The 21529-nt window shown below is 34.7% G+C and overlaps 3 protein-coding genes across 4 annotated transcripts; 2 read left to right on the top strand and 1 right to left on the bottom strand.

Moving 5' to 3' along the window:
• The first annotated feature begins 2388 nt into the window (after positions 1 to 2388).
• On the top strand, positions 2389 to 5915 carry LOC115995276 (eukaryotic initiation factor 4A). 2 transcript variants are annotated; one of them, XM_031119781.1, is made up of 7 exons: positions 2389 to 2545; positions 2664 to 2712; positions 2810 to 2947; positions 4149 to 4382; positions 5165 to 5204; positions 5291 to 5388; positions 5688 to 5915. In XM_031119781.1, the coding sequence occupies exons 1-7, from the start codon at positions 2487 to 2489 to the stop codon at positions 5703 to 5705; spliced, it is 636 nt and encodes a 211-aa protein (XP_030975641.1). In that variant the 5' UTR covers positions 2389 to 2486; the 3' UTR covers positions 5706 to 5915. The 2 variants fall into 2 exon arrangements, with proteins under 2 accessions (XP_030975641.1, XP_030975642.1); XM_031119782.1 differs by having other exon boundaries at positions 2457 to 2545; positions 2629 to 2712; positions 2794 to 2947.
• Positions 5916 to 16110: 10195 nt separating this feature from the next.
• Positions 16111 to 16860, top strand: LOC115950648 (calmodulin-like protein 1). The gene has a single exon (XM_031067869.1). It carries the CDS (start codon positions 16189 to 16191, stop codon positions 16756 to 16758), a length of 570 nt encoding a protein of 189 aa, XP_030923729.1. The 5' UTR covers positions 16111 to 16188; the 3' UTR covers positions 16759 to 16860.
• Positions 16861 to 18536: 1676 nt separating this feature from the next.
• Positions 18537 to 20838, bottom strand: LOC115950307 (cell number regulator 2-like). The gene is made up of 3 exons (XM_031067528.1): positions 20610 to 20838; positions 20280 to 20492; positions 18537 to 18610 (listed from the first exon to the last, which is right to left on the bottom strand). Exons 1-3 carry the CDS (start codon positions 20836 to 20838, stop codon positions 18537 to 18539), a joined length of 516 nt encoding a protein of 171 aa, XP_030923388.1.
• Positions 20839 to 21529: the final 691 nt, after the last annotated feature.

A 21529-nucleotide genomic window follows, 5' to 3' on the forward strand; every position in this document is an offset into this window, starting at 1 on the left:
TTAGAGCTGTTGCATTAAGCATAAAACCATATTAAGCTAACCTTATCTAACAAAAAAAAAAATGTACAATATAATTATTACTGGGAATAGAATATGTCATTTATTAAGAATGATAATGGCCAAGATGAGATTGAATTATGGGTGTCCCATTATCAGTTCATCCATTCTTAGAAGTAAAGTACAATTTGCATGAACATAAGCATTTTGTCATCTCTAAGAGCACTAGCATTGAAAAATGCTAAAGGCATATTTAAGGCATTTTTAACATTTTAGAGGACAAAACCACCTGTATCAAACAATGCTAAACCATACTATTGCAAAAATTTTTGCAATAGTGCTACAGTACAATTCTAAACTTAGAATTGTACTGTAGCACAATGCTAAAAAAAATATATATATATTTTATTCGGTCCCTTTTTTCCTCACAGCCCAGAAATATTTTCTCTCTCTTCCATCTCTTCTCTTTTCTCCATCTCTGCTCTTTCCTCTCTACGGACCCGACCCAAACGCAACCTCTGCTCTCTCTTTCTTCTCTCTTCCTTCTCTGTTGGGTCCGGTGTTTGGGTTGTGGTTGGGTTGTGGGTCCGGTGTTTGGGTCGTGGTTGGGTTGTGGGTCCGGTGCTTGGCTCGTGGGCGACGGCGTGGGTGTGGTGGGTGTTGTTGATCGTCGAGCTGGGTTTGGTGGGTGGATCGATTGGGTTGATCGGTGGGTGGATCGGTTTGAAACAGTAGATTTGTTGATCAGTGGGTAGATCATTGGTAGCTCCGGTGATGATTTTTTTGAATGGGTTTGCTCCGGTGGGTTTCGAATAGGCTGGGTTTCAAATCGGCGGTGTGGATTCGGATCGGTGGTGGGTGTGGTGGCCGTTGTTGGCTTTGGTTTGATGGTTTGTGTGTGGGTCACTGTTGGTTCTCTGTGTTTTTTTTTTTTTTTTTCAATGACCGGTGCTTAAAGGGGTTGTGGGTAGTGGTTGGGGTCCGGCTTGTTTGGTGGCGTTGTCTTGGCTTTAGTTTGATGGTTTGTGTGTGGCTGTGTGTGGTCACTTGTTCGGTTCTCTGTTTTTTTTTTTTTTTTTTTTTTTTTTTTTTTTTTTTTTTTTTTTTTCTGGCTATGACCGGTGCTTAAAGGGGTTGTGGGTGGTGGTTGGGTCCGGGGTTTGGTGGCCGTTGTTGGCGGGTGGCCGTTGTTGGCTCTAGTTTGATGGTTTGTGTGTGGCTCTGTTGATGGGTCTGTGTGGTTCTGTGAGAGGAGCTGGTGCTAGAGGTTGAGGGAGGTTGAGGGAGGCTGAGGAAAAAAAAAAAAAAAAACGGTTGGAAAGCCTAGGAAAGTAGAACTGAAAAAAAAAATTGGTTAAAAAGAAATAATAAAAAAAGATTAAATAATAATATTTTAATAAGAATAGAGTTTTACGATGTGAGAGGTATTGTAAAATGGGATGGTATAAGTAATAAAGTGGTTTTTTGGGATGGTATAATAGTATAGGATAGCATTTTTCAATGCTAGTGCTCTAAGACACTAACTAAGTGAGTTTGTCTATGATTAGATTGACAAGATAAAGAAAAGGGACAGACAAATATTTTCGGTCTTTCTTTAATTTTTTTTTTTTAAAAAAAAGAAGAAGTATTTTTAGGGAATGTAATAGAATATGCTTTAATAATTAAACTAGTCGCTAACCCGTGCGATGCACGAGAAAACTATTAGAAAATAATAAAGCATGCATATATTAAAAGACAATTTAAGTTCATGTGTGCTTGCAAGGGATACATACCTAAATAGTTCTTACGGTAGAAATAAAAGCCTTATCTTTGAGATAAAGAACTGATGTAAACAAACTAACCTTACATAAAACAAATTAAAAAAAAAAAAAAAAAACATAAAACTGATGTCACGGGAAATTCAACCACATAGTAGTAATATATAAATCTCTTAAAACCTAAACCTAAACGTAAGGACTAAATATATAAACAAACTAACCTTACAAAAGCTAAACTTTATAAGCTAAAATCTATACCGTGCATTGTAGATCTTGAATGCTTTAGGGCTTCCTACGTCTGGAGAGAGAGAGTTTGCAGAAACCGTGACTTTATATTTCTTAACTTGAGAGAGGGGTAAGGTTGCTAGGGTTTTGTAGATCTTGAATGCTTTAGGGTTTCCTACGTCTGGAGAGAGAGAGAGTTTGCAGAAACCGTGGCTTTATATTTCTTAACTTGAGAGAGGGGTAAGGTTGCTAGGGTTTTGAGGAATTATAATTTTTATTTATTTTTTATTTTTTAAATATTGTGCTGACGTGAAAAATTGTGGTGCCAGCAAAGGCTTTGGTTTTATATATATATATATATATATATAGATTATAAAAAGACCCAATAAGAACGCAAAGCCAAGAAAGATTGTCTTCGAAACGACGCCGTAGAAACCATAAAGAAGCACGAACTAAAAGAAAGGGAAGAGAGAGTCACAGCTCAGTTGAGTTATTGGGAGTGGAAGAATGGCCATTGAAGCAAGCGAAGCTCCCTCTCCTCCTTCTCACCCCACTTCCCATTTCACGTACTTTTTTTATTCTCCTTCTAATTTCCTCTCCCTCTTCTTTTTTATTTTTTATTACTTGAAATTCTAATAATTTCAAAAAGTTTTATTTTTGTTTTTGTTTTTGGGTCCCTTGCAGTCAACAACGCCATTTCTATGTAGCCGTGGACAGGCTCCAATTCAAGATGGTACTTTTTACTTTATTTGTTTATTTTAAATCTTAATTTCTCAATTTCTCTTTTTATATTAAAATAAATAAATCATGGTAGTATGTATAATTGGCAGGAGACGTTAGTGGATTTGTTGGGCGTGGCGGGACGGCGTTCGTGCCTCCCAATGGTGGTGTGCTGCAGCTCAAGGGACGAGCTTGACGCCGTTTGCTCCGCCGTTTCTAACCTCCCTTACATTTTTTTGACCTCTCTGGTATTCTTCTTCTCACACTTCTTCTCAAATTGCACTGATAATTTATTTGCAATTGGTATTGTACTAATCATAAATTGATTTTTATTTTCTGGAATCCCATGCCATTCAATGCATTTAGTCCAATTGTGCTTGTGGCTTGTAAAATACTACTTTTTTTAGTAGTAAATTTTGCTTTGATTAACACATTGTTGTCACCTACAAACTATATGGTTACTTGTGGACTTTGTATATATACCAAATTAAGTTGAAAGTCCTTTGGAACGTCCTTGCTCTTGGAAGCCGGGTGGGATAAAGTATGGCCATTGGTTCTGGCGGATGGGATCAGTTGGCCGTAGGTTTTACTGGCTAAAGGCGAGTGCAAAGGGCTCTTATTTAGAAAGGTTCCCGACATTTTCACAAAAAAAAAAAAAAAAAAAAACCTTACTTTTGGGGTTTTCTTAGTGTACAGATTGAGATCAAGTATTTTTTTAATTTGTTCCATAGTCGATGAATCTTGTCAGGTAGATCGGCCATTGTAGAATTCTAATTTGCCTTGTTAAATAGTTCTGATATGAAATTTCCTGCTTGTTGAGTTATGCAATCTGGATCAGCAGTGTCGCTTTGATAAAACCGTTCAGTGTAACTTGGAACCTAATTAACAAGTAATAATAATTGAGAGGTGTCTTTGCAATTGTAACCATAATTCATGTGTTATTGTTGTCTTTTTTGTCAGCTAGGAGCTCATATATTACTTTTTTTGAAATTTTTAAATGAACAGAATGTGATATCAGTATAAACTTGTGGTTGAGCTTGACAATGTGAATTAGTCTCTTTATAGATGTTATGAAGTCATTTTATGATGTTAGTATGCTCTCTTATTTTGCTGCTTGTGTCAAATGTTGTTTAGTTTATTTGTATTTCATGTTCGGCTGACCATGGCAGTTTCATTTTTTTTTTTTTTAGTAGGGCAAGTATTTTTGCAAACAATTGAAATATTACTTTCAGGGATATTTCCCATTGTAAATACTGAATTTACTTATTTGAAAATTTGTTATTCAATACATTCGTAAATCATAACTATCTCTATTGACTTTCCATTATATTCCCTTGTTGGGGGGGGGGGGGGAGATAATATTCTCTTTTGAGGTATTCATTTCATTAGATTTTGCTAAAACTTTGAAAGTTTTCTAAGATAGCATACATTTTGTTTTATGTATGCCAGTACAGTGACCTTGCGGAGGCAGAACGTGCTCTAGTTTTGGACAAATTTCGGCAAGCCACAATGAACTGGAACCAGAATATCAGTGCCCAACCAGGAGAGGACAGTGAAGTTGGAAAAGATGAACAAAAATCTCATATGGTAGTTGTGACTGATGCTTGCCTCCCATTTCTTGCTTGTGGGGAATCAACCATTTCTGCTCGTGTTCTGATAAATTATGAGTTGCCAACAAAGAAGGTGCAGTCCATCCTTTCTTCATGATTTGATATGTGGGACAATTCCACGCCTTCATTTGTAGAATTGTGTATTTAACTCTTGTTGGTTTTCCTCACTCTCACATAAAATCCTAACTCTTTCTCTTAGTATGAAAGAAGTCGCATTATATTATTGTGAAATTAAATTTTGAGCTTGTTTTACCTTGCAATGATCCTACAGAGCTCTTTGTCAACAGATTGCTACACCTTATTCTTATTGTGTAATTGCAAGTTGAGTACCCAAGACTACAGCCTCCAGAAGGCTGGAATCTTCTGTGTTTAGTTTTTCTCTCTTGATCTTCCAATTGGCTGGGATTGATTTTTAAAGGATATTAGTATCATAAAAATTGATTCATTAGCTTAGATCAGATATATTGTCCCAGACACCATAAGCATCCAAAATCCTTCTTTCCATGTGGTGCCTTGAGAGGTCTTTCAAGGGTGTCTGTAGACTAGCTGAGAACAACATAATATCTTGTCATTTGCTTTTATAACGAACACAGTCAAACATAGAAAGAAGAACCTCAATTTTGTTGGCTATTTGATTTTCAATACAAAAGAGTAAAAGACTTGTACTAATTCCCTGTATTTTGTACCTAGCCAAAGGTGGTTTCAGAGCCATCATTCTCAGAGTCATTAAAGAATGAGATTCTATATTCTGAAATATCTTTGTTTCATGTGCATTCATTTTATTTTTTTAATTCTATCTGATATGTTTCCCTTGTACCCTTTCTTATTTTTCATAGTGTCTGTGCTGGCTTGCAGGAAATATATATGAGGCGCATGGCAACTTGTTTGGCAGCAGGTTCTTTCACCTATGCCATAACATTTTACTAGTAAAGATGGGATGATTTTTGCATGCTCATTATAACTTCATATAAATATCTGCAGATGGGATTGTAATCAATATGGTTGTTGGGGGCGAAGTGGTCACTCTCAAAAGCGTCGAAGAAAGCAGTAGTCTAGTCATAGCTGAAATGCCCATAAATGTAAGTTCCTTGCTTACTTTGTCTTCCCATAATTATGTCTTAGAAGATACAATGGTGACATGGCTTTTGATAAAAGTGAATCTAAGCCCAATCAGCTGCAACTGATGGGTGGTGAGGAGTTACCCTTAATTTTTAAAATATAATTAAAAATGTAAATAAACAACATTTCAATTGGCTGGACTGTATTTATGTCCCGTGTTTGGACTTTGAAATCCTTTTTATTCTCACTGAAGTAATGTCATCTTATATTTCTTTTTGTTTTTGGGTATGAGATGATTTTGAAATGTGGTCTGCTGCAGATCTCTGAGATTTTGTGAAGAGGTTTGGTCCTTTGCAATGCCAGAAACCTGTAAGAGGACTTGATTCTTTGTACTCTCAAATTTTTATTTTATTTTTTCTTGTCTGAATTGTTCAGCTTAAAAAAAAATATATACGAGTTATTTGTACCTTTAAGTTAAATGATCTATTTCGTCTATCCAGAATTTTGCAAGGAAAGAAAAGAAATTAAACTGAATTTGGCTGCTGGATGCCCTGTTCTAATTTAGAAATAGATGTTAACCTCAATTAGTTTAAGGATCCATAGTCAACCCAGATTTTAGAATTAAAACTTTGGTGTTGTTGTGGTCATCTTGGTGGCACTTGCTCTTGGAAGCTGGTGGTGGCGCATAGGCTTCTAGTGGCAACCATGACAATGAATATGCTTCATGTTGAAAAAGAATAATGGAATTAACTTAGCTTGATTTGTTTAGGATAAAATTCAAATATAATAATTTAATTTTGATGGAGAAGCAATGGAAAATTTGAACTGAAAACCTGCTCTGACTCGTGGAATATTTGAGGGGAAAAAGTTATTCCCCAAGGAGATGATTAGTAAAATTGAAGGAAAATCAGACTTTAGTCTCTGTAAAATTTGAGTAATTGTTTTATAGCTTATTGCCTTCTTTAGAACCAATGAACTATGGCTCAAAAGGCAGTTTTTTTTTTTTTTTTTTTTTTTTTTTTCCTCCCTTTAGATTTTAGAATAGGTAGAGGGTGAGGTTATGGGTTTAAAATCCTTTTCATGTGTGTAATTTACCAATAAAGAAAAGAGTGTATTGTTTTTAAGGGCAGTCTTTTTTTATATTTTGGGTGAAGTATGTACTTAGTATCTAAAATGGTGTACTTAGTATCGAATTATATCGCTTTTTTAGTTGATTAGACTATGGAGTTAACTCCAAGTTAGATGTTTGGAGGGATTCTTTTTAGAATCTAGTGTGTTTGGCTCCAACTTAAAAGGCTAGCTTATTTTACTATTCAGCTTATTTTTACTATTATTTATGAGTTCCACGCACTTTTTGGTATTATTCATAGGTCCTGTACTATTTCAGCTAACTTTTACCTTTATTTATATTACTTTCAGCAAAAAGTTTTTAGTTTTAGCAAAATAAGCGAATCCCAAATAAACTCTAAGTGTTTGTTTGGCATGATTAATTTTGCTAACTTATTTTACTATTTAGCTTATTTTTGCTATTATTTATAGGTCTCATTGTACTTTTCGGTACTATTTATGGGTCTCACTATACTATTTCAGCTAACTTTTACTTTTATCTACAGTACTTTCAACAAAATTTTTTTAATTTCAGCAAAGTAAGCGAATCTCAAACAGACCCTAGGTAGAACTAAAATCAATCTACTATAAAAGTAAAAATAAGAATACCAGAAGTGATAACTTTTGTTTGTTGGGTAAAAAAATTTTAACCTAACATCCAAAGTAACATCCTTTAAGTTTACATAAATTATCATTTTTGTCTCTAAACCCTTTTTTTTTGTCATTTAGCCTTTAAATTTAATATTCTTATCAAATTGGTCATTGTTTCCCTTATCCTTTTTAGTATTTGAAAACTAACACTATTCACATATTTGATGCAATGTGATTTTATTGGACTTTTTTTTTTTTTTTTTGGTCATTTTAGCCTTTAAATATAATATTCCTATCAAATTGGTCATTTTGACGATTGTCCTTTTTAAAACAAACACTATTCACACGTGAAGCAATGTGATTTTACTGGACTTAACAGTTAAACAACAATTTTATAGACGACAATGAATAAAAGTAATTTATTCAACTTAAAAGGGAATAGTTTAAATTGATACAAGTTGCACCTTGTGTCATGAAGACTCGGAATCTAGTATCCGCAAGTTCATCAAATGCCATGTTGCTAGAACAATACAGTTTGGATGTAACTGGGGTCTGCATTTTAGACCTGATTTTGATCACCTACAATGAAGACATTGCAAAGTTGGTTATAGATCCACTTGCCAATGTGAACAATACAAGCCTTTCGTCAAAGCTACTACAAGAACAGAGCTCACTACAAATAGCTCTTACCTTAGAAGCTGTATGGAACCTACAAAACCATGTAGAACTCGGTGGGTATAAGATGAATATTGTTACAACAATCAAGGCATTGGAGTACAGGTTTAATGAATACGTGACGACTCTTAGCATGAAGTTAAGGAAGCAATGCTGTGGTCAAGGCCTCCACCTGAGACAGTGAAAATGCAAGTAGATGCGGCATTGTCAAAGGATTTAGCAACCATAGCTATGGTAGCTTGAGATAACAAGGTGCTATCTTGAAAGCATGGACCAAGGAAGTTCAAACAGGGAACCAATTGTGGCAGAAGCAACAAGAATTTAATGGGCAGTACAATCGGCAAAGTTGGAACAATCTTAGAGAATCATAGTGGAAGGGGCTGCTAAAATATGTATTGATGCTTTAAATGGAGATTCGGTTGATTTGTGTCTTAGGCAATTTTAACCCTTTGTAACGATTCTAGGGAATTTAGTCACCGTTTGATAATTGTTATGGTAACACATGCTTTAACCAAGTTTGTAGCCCATCCTAGGTTATTTTTATGTTGTAATAATTCCTCTTTATCCCAATTGTTTTGGAAGCTTAGAGGAGAGATGTTGCTAGTTCTTGATTTCATCTTTTGTGAGACTTCTTTTGTGAGAAAGACTGAGAGTCACACCTTGGAAAAATGAAAGAGAATGTAATACTTTCTCTTTTATAAATACCACACTCAATCATGAATTTCAAACATTGAATATATGAGCTAGCTTGCATTCTTGGGTCCCTCATAAAAAATTACTTAAGTTTATATCAACCTAAAGAGTTTTGGTTCCCCGTCAAAGATCTATGAGTCTTAAGTTTATTAGTTCTTCTACATACATAACTTTTACCACAACTTGAATATTATTCCAAACCCAACTAAGATTAATGGGGTTCAAATAGGAGACAAGCTCATGATTTGCAAGGTTGTAACTTGTAAGCACTTTGAAAGCTAAACTCCCCATTTCCAATGTCACCCCAGCATAGGGAATCCTTGCACTTTGTGTGGATTAGATTGAGAAAATGGTGGTTAACTTTAAATGAACTCAATGAAATTCATATTTGAATCTGGTGCAATAGTTAGGGTTACTGTACCATGCAATTACCATATCCATGTAAGATGTAAAAATTAATGATGTAAATTTTAAAAAATAATAATAAAACTTATTTATTTATTTTGCCTTATTAACTCTACATCCATGTGGTAATTGCTTGGTGTATTAGCCTCAATCCGTGAAATCTATAGGGAGAGGGACCGGGGGCAAAGAGAGAGGTGGGTTTACACTTAGACAACAATTGATCACTAAAAGGGGCTAGCTACTCAAGCTCTAATGGTTCCTAAAGGAGCCCAATCATGACAAGAAATGGGCCGTCCATGAGGTACAGATGGCTCACCCAATTCCTTTGATGACAAATAGGTTAGCCCAATATTAGTGCAATATCTTTTGTACAAAAAATGTCTCTGAGCAGTGAGCACCTAGCAAACAATCCGGTTGAGGTTGATTACTAAGGGTCTTATTGTTTTTGTTTAAAATTTCAGTTTATATTTTCTTTTACTTTATTTACAATTTTCAATTTTTTAAAGTATAATTGTACTCTCTACCGTTTATTTATTTATTTAAAAAATTAATTGATAAAATTAATCTATTTCAAACACCCTAATGACATGTTGAAGTGGGTCAAATTTATCAGTTGGATAGGTTTTGGGTTGGGTCATAAATGGGTTGGATACAACATTACCCCATTATCCATTTATTAACAATATAATATAAATTAAATATCTATTACCCACCCAACTCATTTAACCCATTGGACAATTAGGACTACATTTTCTAAAAAAAGAAAAAGGAAAAAAAGTCAATTATTTTAAGAGAAAGTTCGAAACATCATACTTGACTTATATTTTCCAACATTTTCTCTTGAGCCAAACAATATGTTAACTTATATTTTCCTCAATTTTCTCGTGAAACAAACAAGATACTGGCCACCACGATAATATCTTAGAGGTTATTGAGGGTTGAAAATGGCTCTACAAGTGAGCAACCTCTTAGCCACAAGATGATTTCAGTGCCAAATTTAGAGTTGGAGACGAGGGATTCACTGAAGGAGGTGACAGAGGAGATGAAGTTGTAAACACAAAATTTCCCAATTGCAGAAAATCAAACAATTGAAAAGAAATATGGTTTGCAAATATAAATTTGTATTGATGAATAATGAGTACAATCTCTATTTCAATTCTTTTACAAAAGAATACCCTTTGATTCTATCTTCTTTGAACATGACTCGAACAAGAAATCTTCTTGACTTTAATTGGAAGATGGATTGATCGATCTTCACAATAAATCTCAAGCTTTGAGCTTATTAGAGATTTATTGTCCTTCAAGTCTTCAAAGATTCTTGAGACAGAATTTCTCCAGAACTTGGGCCTCTTGAAAACTTGGTGTCGAAAATGAGAGGGGATGTCCTCTATTTATCGTGATTTTGGAGGATAAGCTCCACTTCGAATTGATATACTTTAAAGTATGTAGTAGACTTTTGATTGGCCCAAATTCTTCTTTGAGATAATTATCTCTATTTATCTATTTTGATAAAGATAATGATCAACAAAGATAAATAATTATCTCTATTTAATTTATTTTAATAAAGATAATTATCTATTAATTTTGAATAGAAAATTTATCTTTATTTTATTTATTTATAAAGATAATTATCCATAAATTTTGAATAGGAAATTTATCTTTATCTTGTGGGCCAAATGACACGTGACAAATTTCAATATGGCAATGTAATATCAATTTGGATGACACATGTCATCATTTGATTTAATTAATTTAATGACATTTGTAGGGATAAGGGCCCAAAATCGTATATTGGGCATTGGGCGTTGGCCGAGAATGTTGATTAGTCCGAGGATGAATAAACGGAAGTGAGAGTGTTAAGTTTAGAATCTCCTAAGTAACATGCAAGTGGAAAGGTTGGGAAAAGTGGTCCAAGGAGGAATATCTCCTCGAATAGGCCAAGCACAGATCGAATGCATATCCTATCACTCAAAGTAACCTTCCAGGAAACTCCTCTACTGGGGGCGTGCGTTATGAATGTACTGGAAGAGTGGAAGCTATGAAATATCTAAGGAAAAGCTGTTGCCACTGTATTGAATGCACTGCAGCTAACTTTCTAACCACATTTATGTGGAGAAGACCCCTGAACAGTGCTGCATTGACTATCCCAACTCATAGAGCGCCAGAAAGGGTGTCTGTGATGGGACAAACACTCAAATAGTGGCTCAAATGATTAACAAGTGTAGGATCAAGATCGTCCAAGAGGAACTATATAATGTAAGAGATCCTCCATGCATAGAAGAGAGAGAAGAGAGAAAGAGAAGATGGTAGCAATCAAAATTATATTTGTAATCTACTCAATTGATTTATATTAGAACTCACCTCCTCGGACCGTGCCGAGAGCGAATTTATTTGGATCAATCTCTTTTGCTTTAGTTTGATTACCTTTCAAATCCATTATATTTGTTGTCCAACTCATTAGGGCCTAGTCCTCTAACCCATTCTCTACAAATTTATTGTATTAGGCTCATTGGGCCAATATCCCTTTACATTTTGTGTTTAGGCTTCAAATCGTGTCCCTACAACATTAATTCAGAATTTGCCACTAAATTTTGATGTGGCATTTTATAATTGGCTTAAAATTTTGTCTCCTACAAAAGTCAACGTTGAATTCATTGGAGAATCTCCTGGTGTTAGAACAAATATCCATAGAAATATCAAAACACACAAATTGTGAGCAAAGAACGAAGAAAATTCATAGTCACAGATCCAAACACACAGATCGAGAGCAAAGGATGAAGAAAATGAACAACAAGATTGAGATCTAAATTGGAAATAGATGAGAGAGAAGAAAGGACCAACCTGAAGCCATTTTCGACAAGATCATTGCACAAGAAAGAGAGAGAGACAGGGAGGTTGAGATCTTGGCTAAAGAGAAATAGAGAGTTAGAGGAACCAGACAATCTTAGGATATGTAAGTGAGAAGAAAACTCAAAAAAATCAATAAGAAAATTTCTAGTTAGGGTTTAATTTTTCTCTTAGGAGAGGGAGGGTGCATGGTGTTTGGCGGCTGTGTTTAGAAGGTTAGGGTTAGAAATTATTTTTTCTTATTACTTTTTGGGTCACACTAACAAGTGCCCTTAGGGTATTGGTTAACAATACATTTTAAGAAAGTTTTGACACTGCTTTTTATGGGAAATGAAAAAAACTATTAAAATATTAATTTTTTTTTCCATAAAAACATTAATTGCTGTCAAAATATTTCCCTTATGTGGCGTTTGGTACAGAGTAATATTTTAGGATTCTCAGGAATGTTTTAGGATTCCCATGTTTGGTTTCAAATCATACCAGGGAATCAGATGCCAGGAGAATCTAGATTCCCCCTTTAAACCCCTCTCAATAGGAATGTGGATTCCCTTTAAAACGGGTGGGTATCCAAATTCCCAAGTTTAAAGGAAATTATATTTTTTATAAATTGACAATTTTAACCATTTTTCTTTATCATTTAAGCAATTAAGATAAAATATAAAACAAATCATCAATATCTTTTCCCTTGTCTTTATCATTTTCGTCAAAATAACATAAACATGATAGACAAATCTGTTGATATATTCTTTTAACAAACTATTTAGGTTTCACGTGTGGAAAAAAAAAAAAGTTTGAAAGGGACCCTCCATTATTGTCAGGTATAGGGCTGTCCATGGGTCGGGCGGGTTGGGTTTTTGCCCAACCCGCAACCGACCCGTACAAGATCGGGTGGTCGTTTTTCAACCCGCAACCGACCCACAGCAGTAACGGGTTCGTCGGTTCGGATTGCCGGCGGGTGGTCGTCGGTTTCGGGTGAACCCGATTATCACTGGAATCTTTCGAAACGCGGCGAGCCATCCAAGATCCGGTGAGATCCAGTTGGATTCGGCGAGATTTCTGCCAAATCGTGATGAGAAATCACTGGTTCGGCCAGATCTGATGTTTATTGTGCCAGAAATCAACAGATTTAAGTGAAAAAGTTGCTGGAATCTGGAAAAAGTTGCCGCTGGAATCTGGAAAAGTGGTCGGAATCTGGGAAAAAATTGTCGGAATCTGGGAAAGATAGTCGGAATCTGGGAAAAGTGGTCGGAATCTGGGAAAAACTAGTCGGAATCTGGGAAAAATGGTCGGAATCTGGAAAAAATGGCCGGATTTTAATGGACGTCGGGCGGGTCGGGTTTCACGGGTTTTAGAGGAAGAGATCCGACACCCGACCCGCCGGAGTCGGGTTTTTGAAGTCGAAACCCGAGTCCGACCACCGGAGCTGTCGGATCGGGTGATTCCGGGTCGGGTCCGGTCGGATGGGGCGGGTTGGGCGGGTGGGCGGTTTATTTGGACAGCCCTAGTCAGGTATTCACTTTTACTGTTGTGTGTGTGCTACTCAACAAATTATTAATAGTTTATATTTTGTTTTTCATTATTTATTTAGAGGGGGATTTTTTTTAAAGGACTTGGTAGTTCACATTCAAACTTAAGAATAGAATGAGAAAAATAAATAATTTATTTAAGATTTCTAGGAATAAATCAAACATTATCATTTCACATTCCTAAGAATCTTAAGAGATTCCCAATGAAACCAAACATAGGAATAACTACATTCCTAGGCATCCAGATTGTAAGGAATCACATTTCTAGGAATCTGGATGTCAGGAGTAATGTGGATTCTCCCGTACCAAATGCCACATTAGTTTTTAGATTTTTTGGAAAAAATGAAAAATAAATAAATAAATAAAGATGGGTTACCAACAGTACCCAATAGGTTTACCCATTAAAACTCATTTAATTATTTTACCTAATGGGTCTTTACCCATTTAACCCAAATGTTTAATTGGGTTGGGTCAAAAGCTTACCCAAATTAGGTGGATAATAGATGGCTTAATGGATATGGATATAGATAAAAAAATTTCCACTCCTACCATCGACAGAGGGTGAGAGCCATAAGTCTAAAAAATAAAGGATCCGGACCCTCTCCATTTCTATTTGAAATGGAGAGGGTCCAGTTAAGGGACCAGATTTGCTTAAAATGAATCAAAGGCTTAAACTGTGCCACGTCAATTAAAATTCAAATCACTTAACTTTTCAAGTTCAACCGGGGTTAACAAGCTTAACTCTTCAAGTTCAACCGGGGTTACCAATATCTTCTCCAGGTTTATCTCCTTCTCTAGTATCAAAACAGACCATGGACGGGGGATTTTTGGAGCTTTGTGATATATTCGGTGAATAATTGCTACCACCAAAGCCTTAACAAGAACTGACATCATTTTCATAAAAATAATAAATTACTTGCTCATCTAAGGAAGAACTTGTATACTCTCGCAACCAGATTTCTCTCAGAGTACAAGGTAAGACACATGTCCCAGCCTTCCCAGTCATCTTTCTCTCCAATATCTGTACCAAGTTGCCGTCACAGGACTAAGTAACTTTAAGCCAAATGTTTTTGTCAAAAGAGGCATTACTTTTAGACATGACAACCATTAAGGAAACTTATAAATTTCTTCCTAATGATTTTAATGGATCATAAATATTTGGAAGAAAGATCCACAAGTTCATCTTCCAAACCAGATCCCATCAAGTCACCGCCAATGACCATTGCCACCGCCACCAGCCCCAGCGAGCACAGCACTACCAGACCCGACCTCATCGACTTGGAGTGAGCCACCGTTCGCCCATGTCTACCTTGCAACCCCATCAAATCTGGTTTGTGTTCTTAGTGTCCATCTCTGCATTCTTCTTTTTCAATAGAGTTAACACAAAGTAAAACATAAGCTTTTCTATTCAGTGAACTTGAAGAGTTTAAGCGAAGGGTTTAACTCCGGTTGAACTTGAAGAGTTAAAATCTGTTAACCCTGTTGAACTTGAAGAGTTTAGTTTGTTAACTCCGGTTAAACTTGAAGAGTTAAATGATTTTAATTTTAATTGACGTGGCATAGTTTAAGCCTTTGATTTATTTTAAGTGAATCTGGTCCCTTAACTGGACACTCTCCATTTCTATTAGAAATGGAGAGGATCCAAATCCTTAGTGCATTTATATGGGAACAAAGAAAAACAAGTATTCTTTCTTTAGCCGGAAGACATGCAAGGAGATTGGGGGTTTCCACTTCCGCTAGAAAGAATTTTTTGGTGTGTGCAATTACAGATAGAGGAGTTTATATTAATTCTTAGAGGATTGTTATTTTGTATTTGTTAATGACTCAAGTTTTGGGCATAAAGTTGAAAAGATATCATGATTGATTTTATTGTTGTGAATTTATTTTGGGTTATCACATTTTATTTTTCTTTTTAAGAAGAAAATAGTTTTCACGTAAATTTGTTTATTCTTGGATGTGATTGATATTTTTTTAACAAACTTTGTTGTAGCGTACGCTTACAACTCCACTTAATATTTTTTAATTGAATGTAAATTTTGACAAATTCACCATTAATTTAATTACATTTTCTTCTTATATCTTCCATAGATCAATAGTTAATTCATCAATCAAATGTTTAAATTTCAATTTTTTGTAGTTTAGAATTACCTAATCTAAGTTATATGTGTATAAAACTCCATTTTGGAGACTTGAACTTCAGCCCTTACCTCCCACACCTTACACTCCACAAGCACTTATACTTGCAGAGTGACCATTATATCAAGGGTGCGCGGTGGTAACATGTGTATTAAAACCATTAAAACCATGCAATTTAAACAGTTAAATTTTCAAAATATATAACCATATTAATTTTTTAATAAAAGTTGTAGTTAGGCTACAATCAAGTTTGTAGCAAAATTTTGTCAATTTTATTAACTTGATAATTTTGGTTATAATACTTTTTTGGGATAATGATTGAAATTTTAAAATCACATATATAATATTAGATTGTAGGCGGTGAATGGTTGAAGATCCTCCTATATATATACGTAATAGACTCTCCTTTTGCTTTATTCGCCGTATGGCAAGAGGGAAGAATCAACAAGACGTGTTTCAACTTGTTAGGGAGAATATCTTTTTATCTGCGTCAACCTCGCACTAATTTACCCTACTTCTTCTTTATCTCTCCGGTGATAATGTCCACGAACTTAGAATAGAATTTTTAGGCAAGTGGCAAAATGAAAGTGGTTAACCAAAAAGAAAAAGAAAAAAAATGAAAGTGATTGTTTGTACGCGTTCTTACAAATTAATTAGAATGAGAATGAGAATAAACTCGAGCACAATCTTCTTTCTTATAAGATGAAAGGGACGAATTCAAAGCTTGTATATATATATATATATATATGAAGAATGCATGGTCTTTGATAGTGTAAAAGTAAACTATCTTTTCTCTGTGTGACTTTTTCTTGCAACACAGCTCCATTAATCATATTAATAATGTCGAACTTGAGTTTTCTGAATTTCCAATATGGAGTTTCAAGAAAACCTTCACTAAAACCAGCCCAGAGGCCAAGCATCTCCAAGGAAAGACAACGCTCTAGCAAGAGCATGTCATCAAGTGGTAATTTCCAGGCAAACGTGGAGGAGTTGAGATGGGTTTTCAATAAATATGATAGCAACAAAGATGGGAAAATCTCCCAGGAGGAGTACAAGTTAGCCCTGAAGGCTTTGGATTCAGGAATTTCTGAAATTGAGATGGCCAAGGCATTTCAGAGCATTGATTCTGACGGAGATGGCTTCGTTGATTTCAAAGAGTTCATGGAAATGTACAACGCGGGTGGTGGGGTTAAAGCAAGTGACATTCAAAGTGCTTTTCAAGTGTTTGATTTGGATGGCAATGGTAAAATAAGCGCGGAGGAACCGTCTCAGGTTCTGAAGAAGCTAGGAGAGGGTTATAGTCTGAAGGCTTGCCGGAAAATGATGAAAGGAGTGGACACCAATGGGGATGGTTTCATTGATATAAATGAATTCATGGCCATGATGGCAAGCTCCAAGAAACTGGCATGAGTGATATTATATATGTTCTAGCTCTTTTTTATGGACCTCTTGTTCTTGTGCTTGTGTGGTTGTGTTGGTTCTTAATAATATGTACTGGAAGTTTGGAACAAATGTTTGATTTTTTTTTTTTTTTTGCCTTTTGTTTTATGTTTTTTTTTAATAAATAATTTAACTTTTAATCTCTTTTTGAAAATCGGTTAGTTTTGTCACACATTTAATATAAAAGTTACAAAAAAACTATTTATTTTGATATATATATATAAAACCATACAACAATAAGGGGCTGTTTGGTTTTAAAAAAATCATTACTCATTACTCCTCATTCAATTTTCGTCACTCATCACTCATCACTTAAAATATCCAAATTTTCTAAACCCTACACATTTGACACACTGTTTTCAGCTTCTCATCACTCAAATATTTCTACTTTTTGTAGAACCCATACCTGAGCACTTGATCAAATATTTCTACTTCGTTGATCTGTTTCATCAAATAATAAACTACAAGCATCGTCATCATCATTATTATTCTAAGCCTTCCAAAAAAACAGATAAGAAAGCAAAAAAAAAAACCTTTAGGAAGCCAGATTTAAGGTTGAGCAAAGCCACGGCTTTTCCATAAGGATTTTCTGCAGAGAATTCAACGGCTGTCATGAAGTCTTGTCAGGAAGAAAAAAGAATTGGTGAATTTAATGGAAGATGGTGTTTCAGCTAAAGAAGCAATAGATGTGAAGAAAGGAAGAAAAAAAAAAGAAGAAGAATCCAGCTGCAACGGATGGAAAGAATGGAGGAGGAGCAAATGTGAAAAAAAAATAAAAAAATAAAAAAAAAAAATAATAAAAAAAAAATAACAAAGCTTTTGGTGTTTGATGTGACAACACAAAGCATTGGTCCTACATATTTCATTTAATTACCAAATTGTCATGTAACTCATAACTCAAATATCTGAAAACACTTCAAACTTGTTTTCCTGTTTTCCTAATTTATTACTCACTTTGGTGAGAATTGAGTGATGAAAACAAAATCTGAAAACACACTAGAACAAGCTATTGCTCCGTGAGACCTATCATTTTTGAGTGATGAGTAATGAAAACAGAGTAATGGATAATAGAAACACCGAAATTCAAACAACCCCTAAAAGCTACTAGAAACTACAGGGTATCTAAACAAACACGTGATTAAGTAGGAAATGCAAAAATTATATATGATCTATGCACTTTAGTTCTACCTTCCTGTTCATAATAAAATTCTAGCATTCTAATTTCTAGAACATGACAGAAATACTTTGATGTTATTTCTTCTCTCTTGAATCACTCAGTAGGTTTGGACTAAATCATGAGCTAAAATTTTTTTTAGCAAATTCTGAGGCTCAATTTCCTGACTAAGAAGATGAACAAGATTTGATTTGGCGGAAATGGGAAAAAGTCTTGCAATTGGAGTGGCTACATTAGATAACGTAAGTTTAAACAATATGTGGTATCAACTATCAACTAGTTGTACATCTCACATACAAAATTGATTAAAGGTGAGGGCATGTGATCGCGTGACATAACAATTTAACAACCACAATAATGATCTCTTGTTTTAACCTAGTGCCAAATCAACCTTTTTTCAATCACACTGTGCAAGATAAAATAAAAGTTGTGCCTTCATTGTAACAATTACAACTTAACAAGTAGTCAACAACAAAGCAAGCATAATGCAGAATGCAGACACACAAGACTATGCAAAACACAGCAATACAAGGAATGATAGTGTGGATTAAGAATGACTAGAGCATTTGAAACTTCATCTGGTCATGCCACCAACAACTGGAGGTAACGTGACGCCGCGGCTCTGTCTTTCCATGTTTGCTTGCCAACCTATATCACAATTTGAGTAATCAACAAAAGAATAAATCAAAAAGAAAATAAGCAATCCAAATAAGGAAAACAAATTAAAGAAATTAATTAAAAGGTAAAACTTAGGTGCAATATATTATGTTCTCCAATTGAATCCAATCACATGGTTGTATTGATTTTTTTTTTTTTTTGAGAAACTTGGTTGTATTGATTTTAATTGTCTTAATAAAAGTAAACACTATTTATATTTCATTGGTTAATACAACCATGTATTTGAATTTAATTAAAGAACGTAATATAATATATCAAGTTTTTTCCTTAATTAAAATGGCAAAAAGTACACGAGATGGCATGGAGGAGAGGTTCAAAGGGTGAGAATCCAGTCCCCACTCCCCACCCCACCTCGCATACGTCTTTCACCTTGATTTGGTGAGTCAATCACCCCCCTCCCCTTTTTGCCTAAGTTAGTTTATAAACAAAGTTTAGTTCTACACCAAATTGAGGTTATTTTCTTCAATCTATTACATGGTGATTTATAAGACTATCCATGCATATTACTTAAAAAAATCATATGACTCATTTAAAAAGTCATGTAACTAAAACTACATATATATGGATAGTCTTTTTAATCTCCACATAGTGGGTTGGAGGAAGATATAGCCACAAACGAGTTTAGAGCTAAACTTTTTCCTTGGTTCATTATTGATTTATTTTGTTAATTTTTCCAAGCTCAAATAGTTTTAAGCAAAAATAAAACTAGCTAGCTGATCGCTAAATATTTGTCCTCAATAAGTTATCACAACACAATTGCTTTTTTTTTTTTTGTAGGTTTCAGTTAGCTTAACTAGTAAAATCTTTGATGGTTGAATAAGAGATCTGAAGTTCAATCCTCACTTAAATAAAAAACTGATTGATACTTTGGTTTAATGATAAAGAGCTATCATCAGGAGTAGACGCCGTAGGTTGAAATTATCTAAAAAAATGTTTAAAAAAAAATGTTTAATGCAAGTGGTGAAGAAGTCTAACCCTAAAGGTTAGTCCGGTAGTTTTTATTTTTTAAGGTCTCATGAAATCCATAAATTTTTTAATTCAAAACTTATGGTAAGCATCTTCAATACAAAAAATTATTAGGTATGCCCCAAAGTATGATAATTTGGTGTTTCTTGTTCTCACATTTATGATAAACTCCATTTTCAATTTAATTAGTGAGATCAATCATGAATGTGAGAGAAGAGAAAGCATTATATCACCATATTATAGGAGTATCTAATAATTACTCCTTGGAACCATACCCAAGAGATTTCTGGCAGTAATTTTCTCATATTTGTGGGATAGGAAAATTATACACACTCAAGAGAGTAACTAGACTTTCAAAGAGTTATGGACACATGCAAACAAAAGTATTAAAGTGGTTTTAAGAATATCCAACTTATACCCAGATGTGTGCCACTTGGCTCAAAAGCAAGTAAACTTTGGAGCACTGATCATATTGTACACTATCTAATACACACTGATAATACACACCTTAAGTATGCACACTAATAAAAATTATGATATCCGGCTGTGTAAAATGTGGACATTGTGTAAACTAGTGTACATCAAGGAAAGTAAATAAAACAACAATTTCCGTAAACTTTGTTTTATCTCGCTTCATTGAATAAAAGAGAAATAAAAGAGCAAGTTCACTAACCTATTCCCATATCAAAACCACGGCTCCTAAGCTCTCTATATTCCTGACAAAGTGCACAAGTTTCACAGCAGAAGTGAACCAAGCAATCCACGCAGGGGTCCTCCGCCAAGTCATATTGCCCTCTCAACCTCGATCGGTAAAAACACGAGTACAAGCATGGTAAGGCAGTGAGACCCAGTAGTAGCCCATAAAGTGAACCACTTGCCGCACATGCTGCACCAAATATTCAAACATCAATCATATACTTTAAACATCAAATAAGACTAGTTTTGAGTTCCATTAAAAAAGAAAAAATAAAATGCACCAATAGATTGTGCTTCGAAAACTTACAAACAGATCCCTTATTCACTATCTCTGCAATCTGTCCAAAGGTGATGCATGGGCATATACAAGTAATCAAACAGTTTGCTGGGTCATCAAAACAATGGCAAAGGCCTGTAGACCAAGGTGTTGCGGAGGGGATATATGAAGTAGGGTAAGATTGTCTAGGGGCCATGTTCAATGGACGTGGATATCCCTGTGGACCATATTTTCCATCCCCATCTGATGAAGAATACATTTCCTCTTATTGGTTCAGTTGAAGTATGTGAGAGAAAAAAGGTAAGAACCAAAAAGAAAACTTTGGAGTGAAGAAAAAGAGGGATTTTTTTGTTAGGAAGATAATGCCTGGGGAAGTTTCTAAGTGAGACTAGATATAACATGTAGGAACATTATCTTAATGTAAAAGTTTTAAGCCTGGAAATTTCGTACTCATACAGTCATATATACCTATATTAAACATCCTTAAAAAGAAGAAAAAGTGTTGAGTCTCATTTCCAAGAAATTGCTCGCTCCAAAGGTTGAAAACAATACTGTAATAAAAGTTTGCTCCTATCAGAAGAAGTTTGCCATTTAAAATCTAAAATTTAGTATTTGTTTTTTAATCTACTTGCAAAGGATTGAGCTAGAATAAGACTCATTAAGTAAAAGTCATTTCTTCGTTGCAAAGGGTCAAACTCACTTGTCTTTAAAACACATTTTTTAAGATCATAAGATATACTGTATATCTTATTCTTGGCAGCTACGTTCGGGCCCCAAAATTTGAAAGTTGAAAATGGCAATGTATTCTATCAATGTGAAAGGATCATATCCCAATGTACGAAATATATAGAGTAGAGAATATGTAACATATAAAAAGACTTAGAGCTTACTAAACACCCGACATCTTATGGTGTCCACGTGAATCCAAATCATACACATTGAAGATGGTG

This window comes from Quercus lobata, chromosome 6, assembly GCF_001633185.2.
Source record: "Quercus lobata isolate SW786 chromosome 6, ValleyOak3.0 Primary Assembly, whole genome shotgun sequence".
Classification (NCBI taxonomy): domain Eukaryota; kingdom Viridiplantae; phylum Streptophyta; class Magnoliopsida; order Fagales; family Fagaceae; genus Quercus; species Quercus lobata.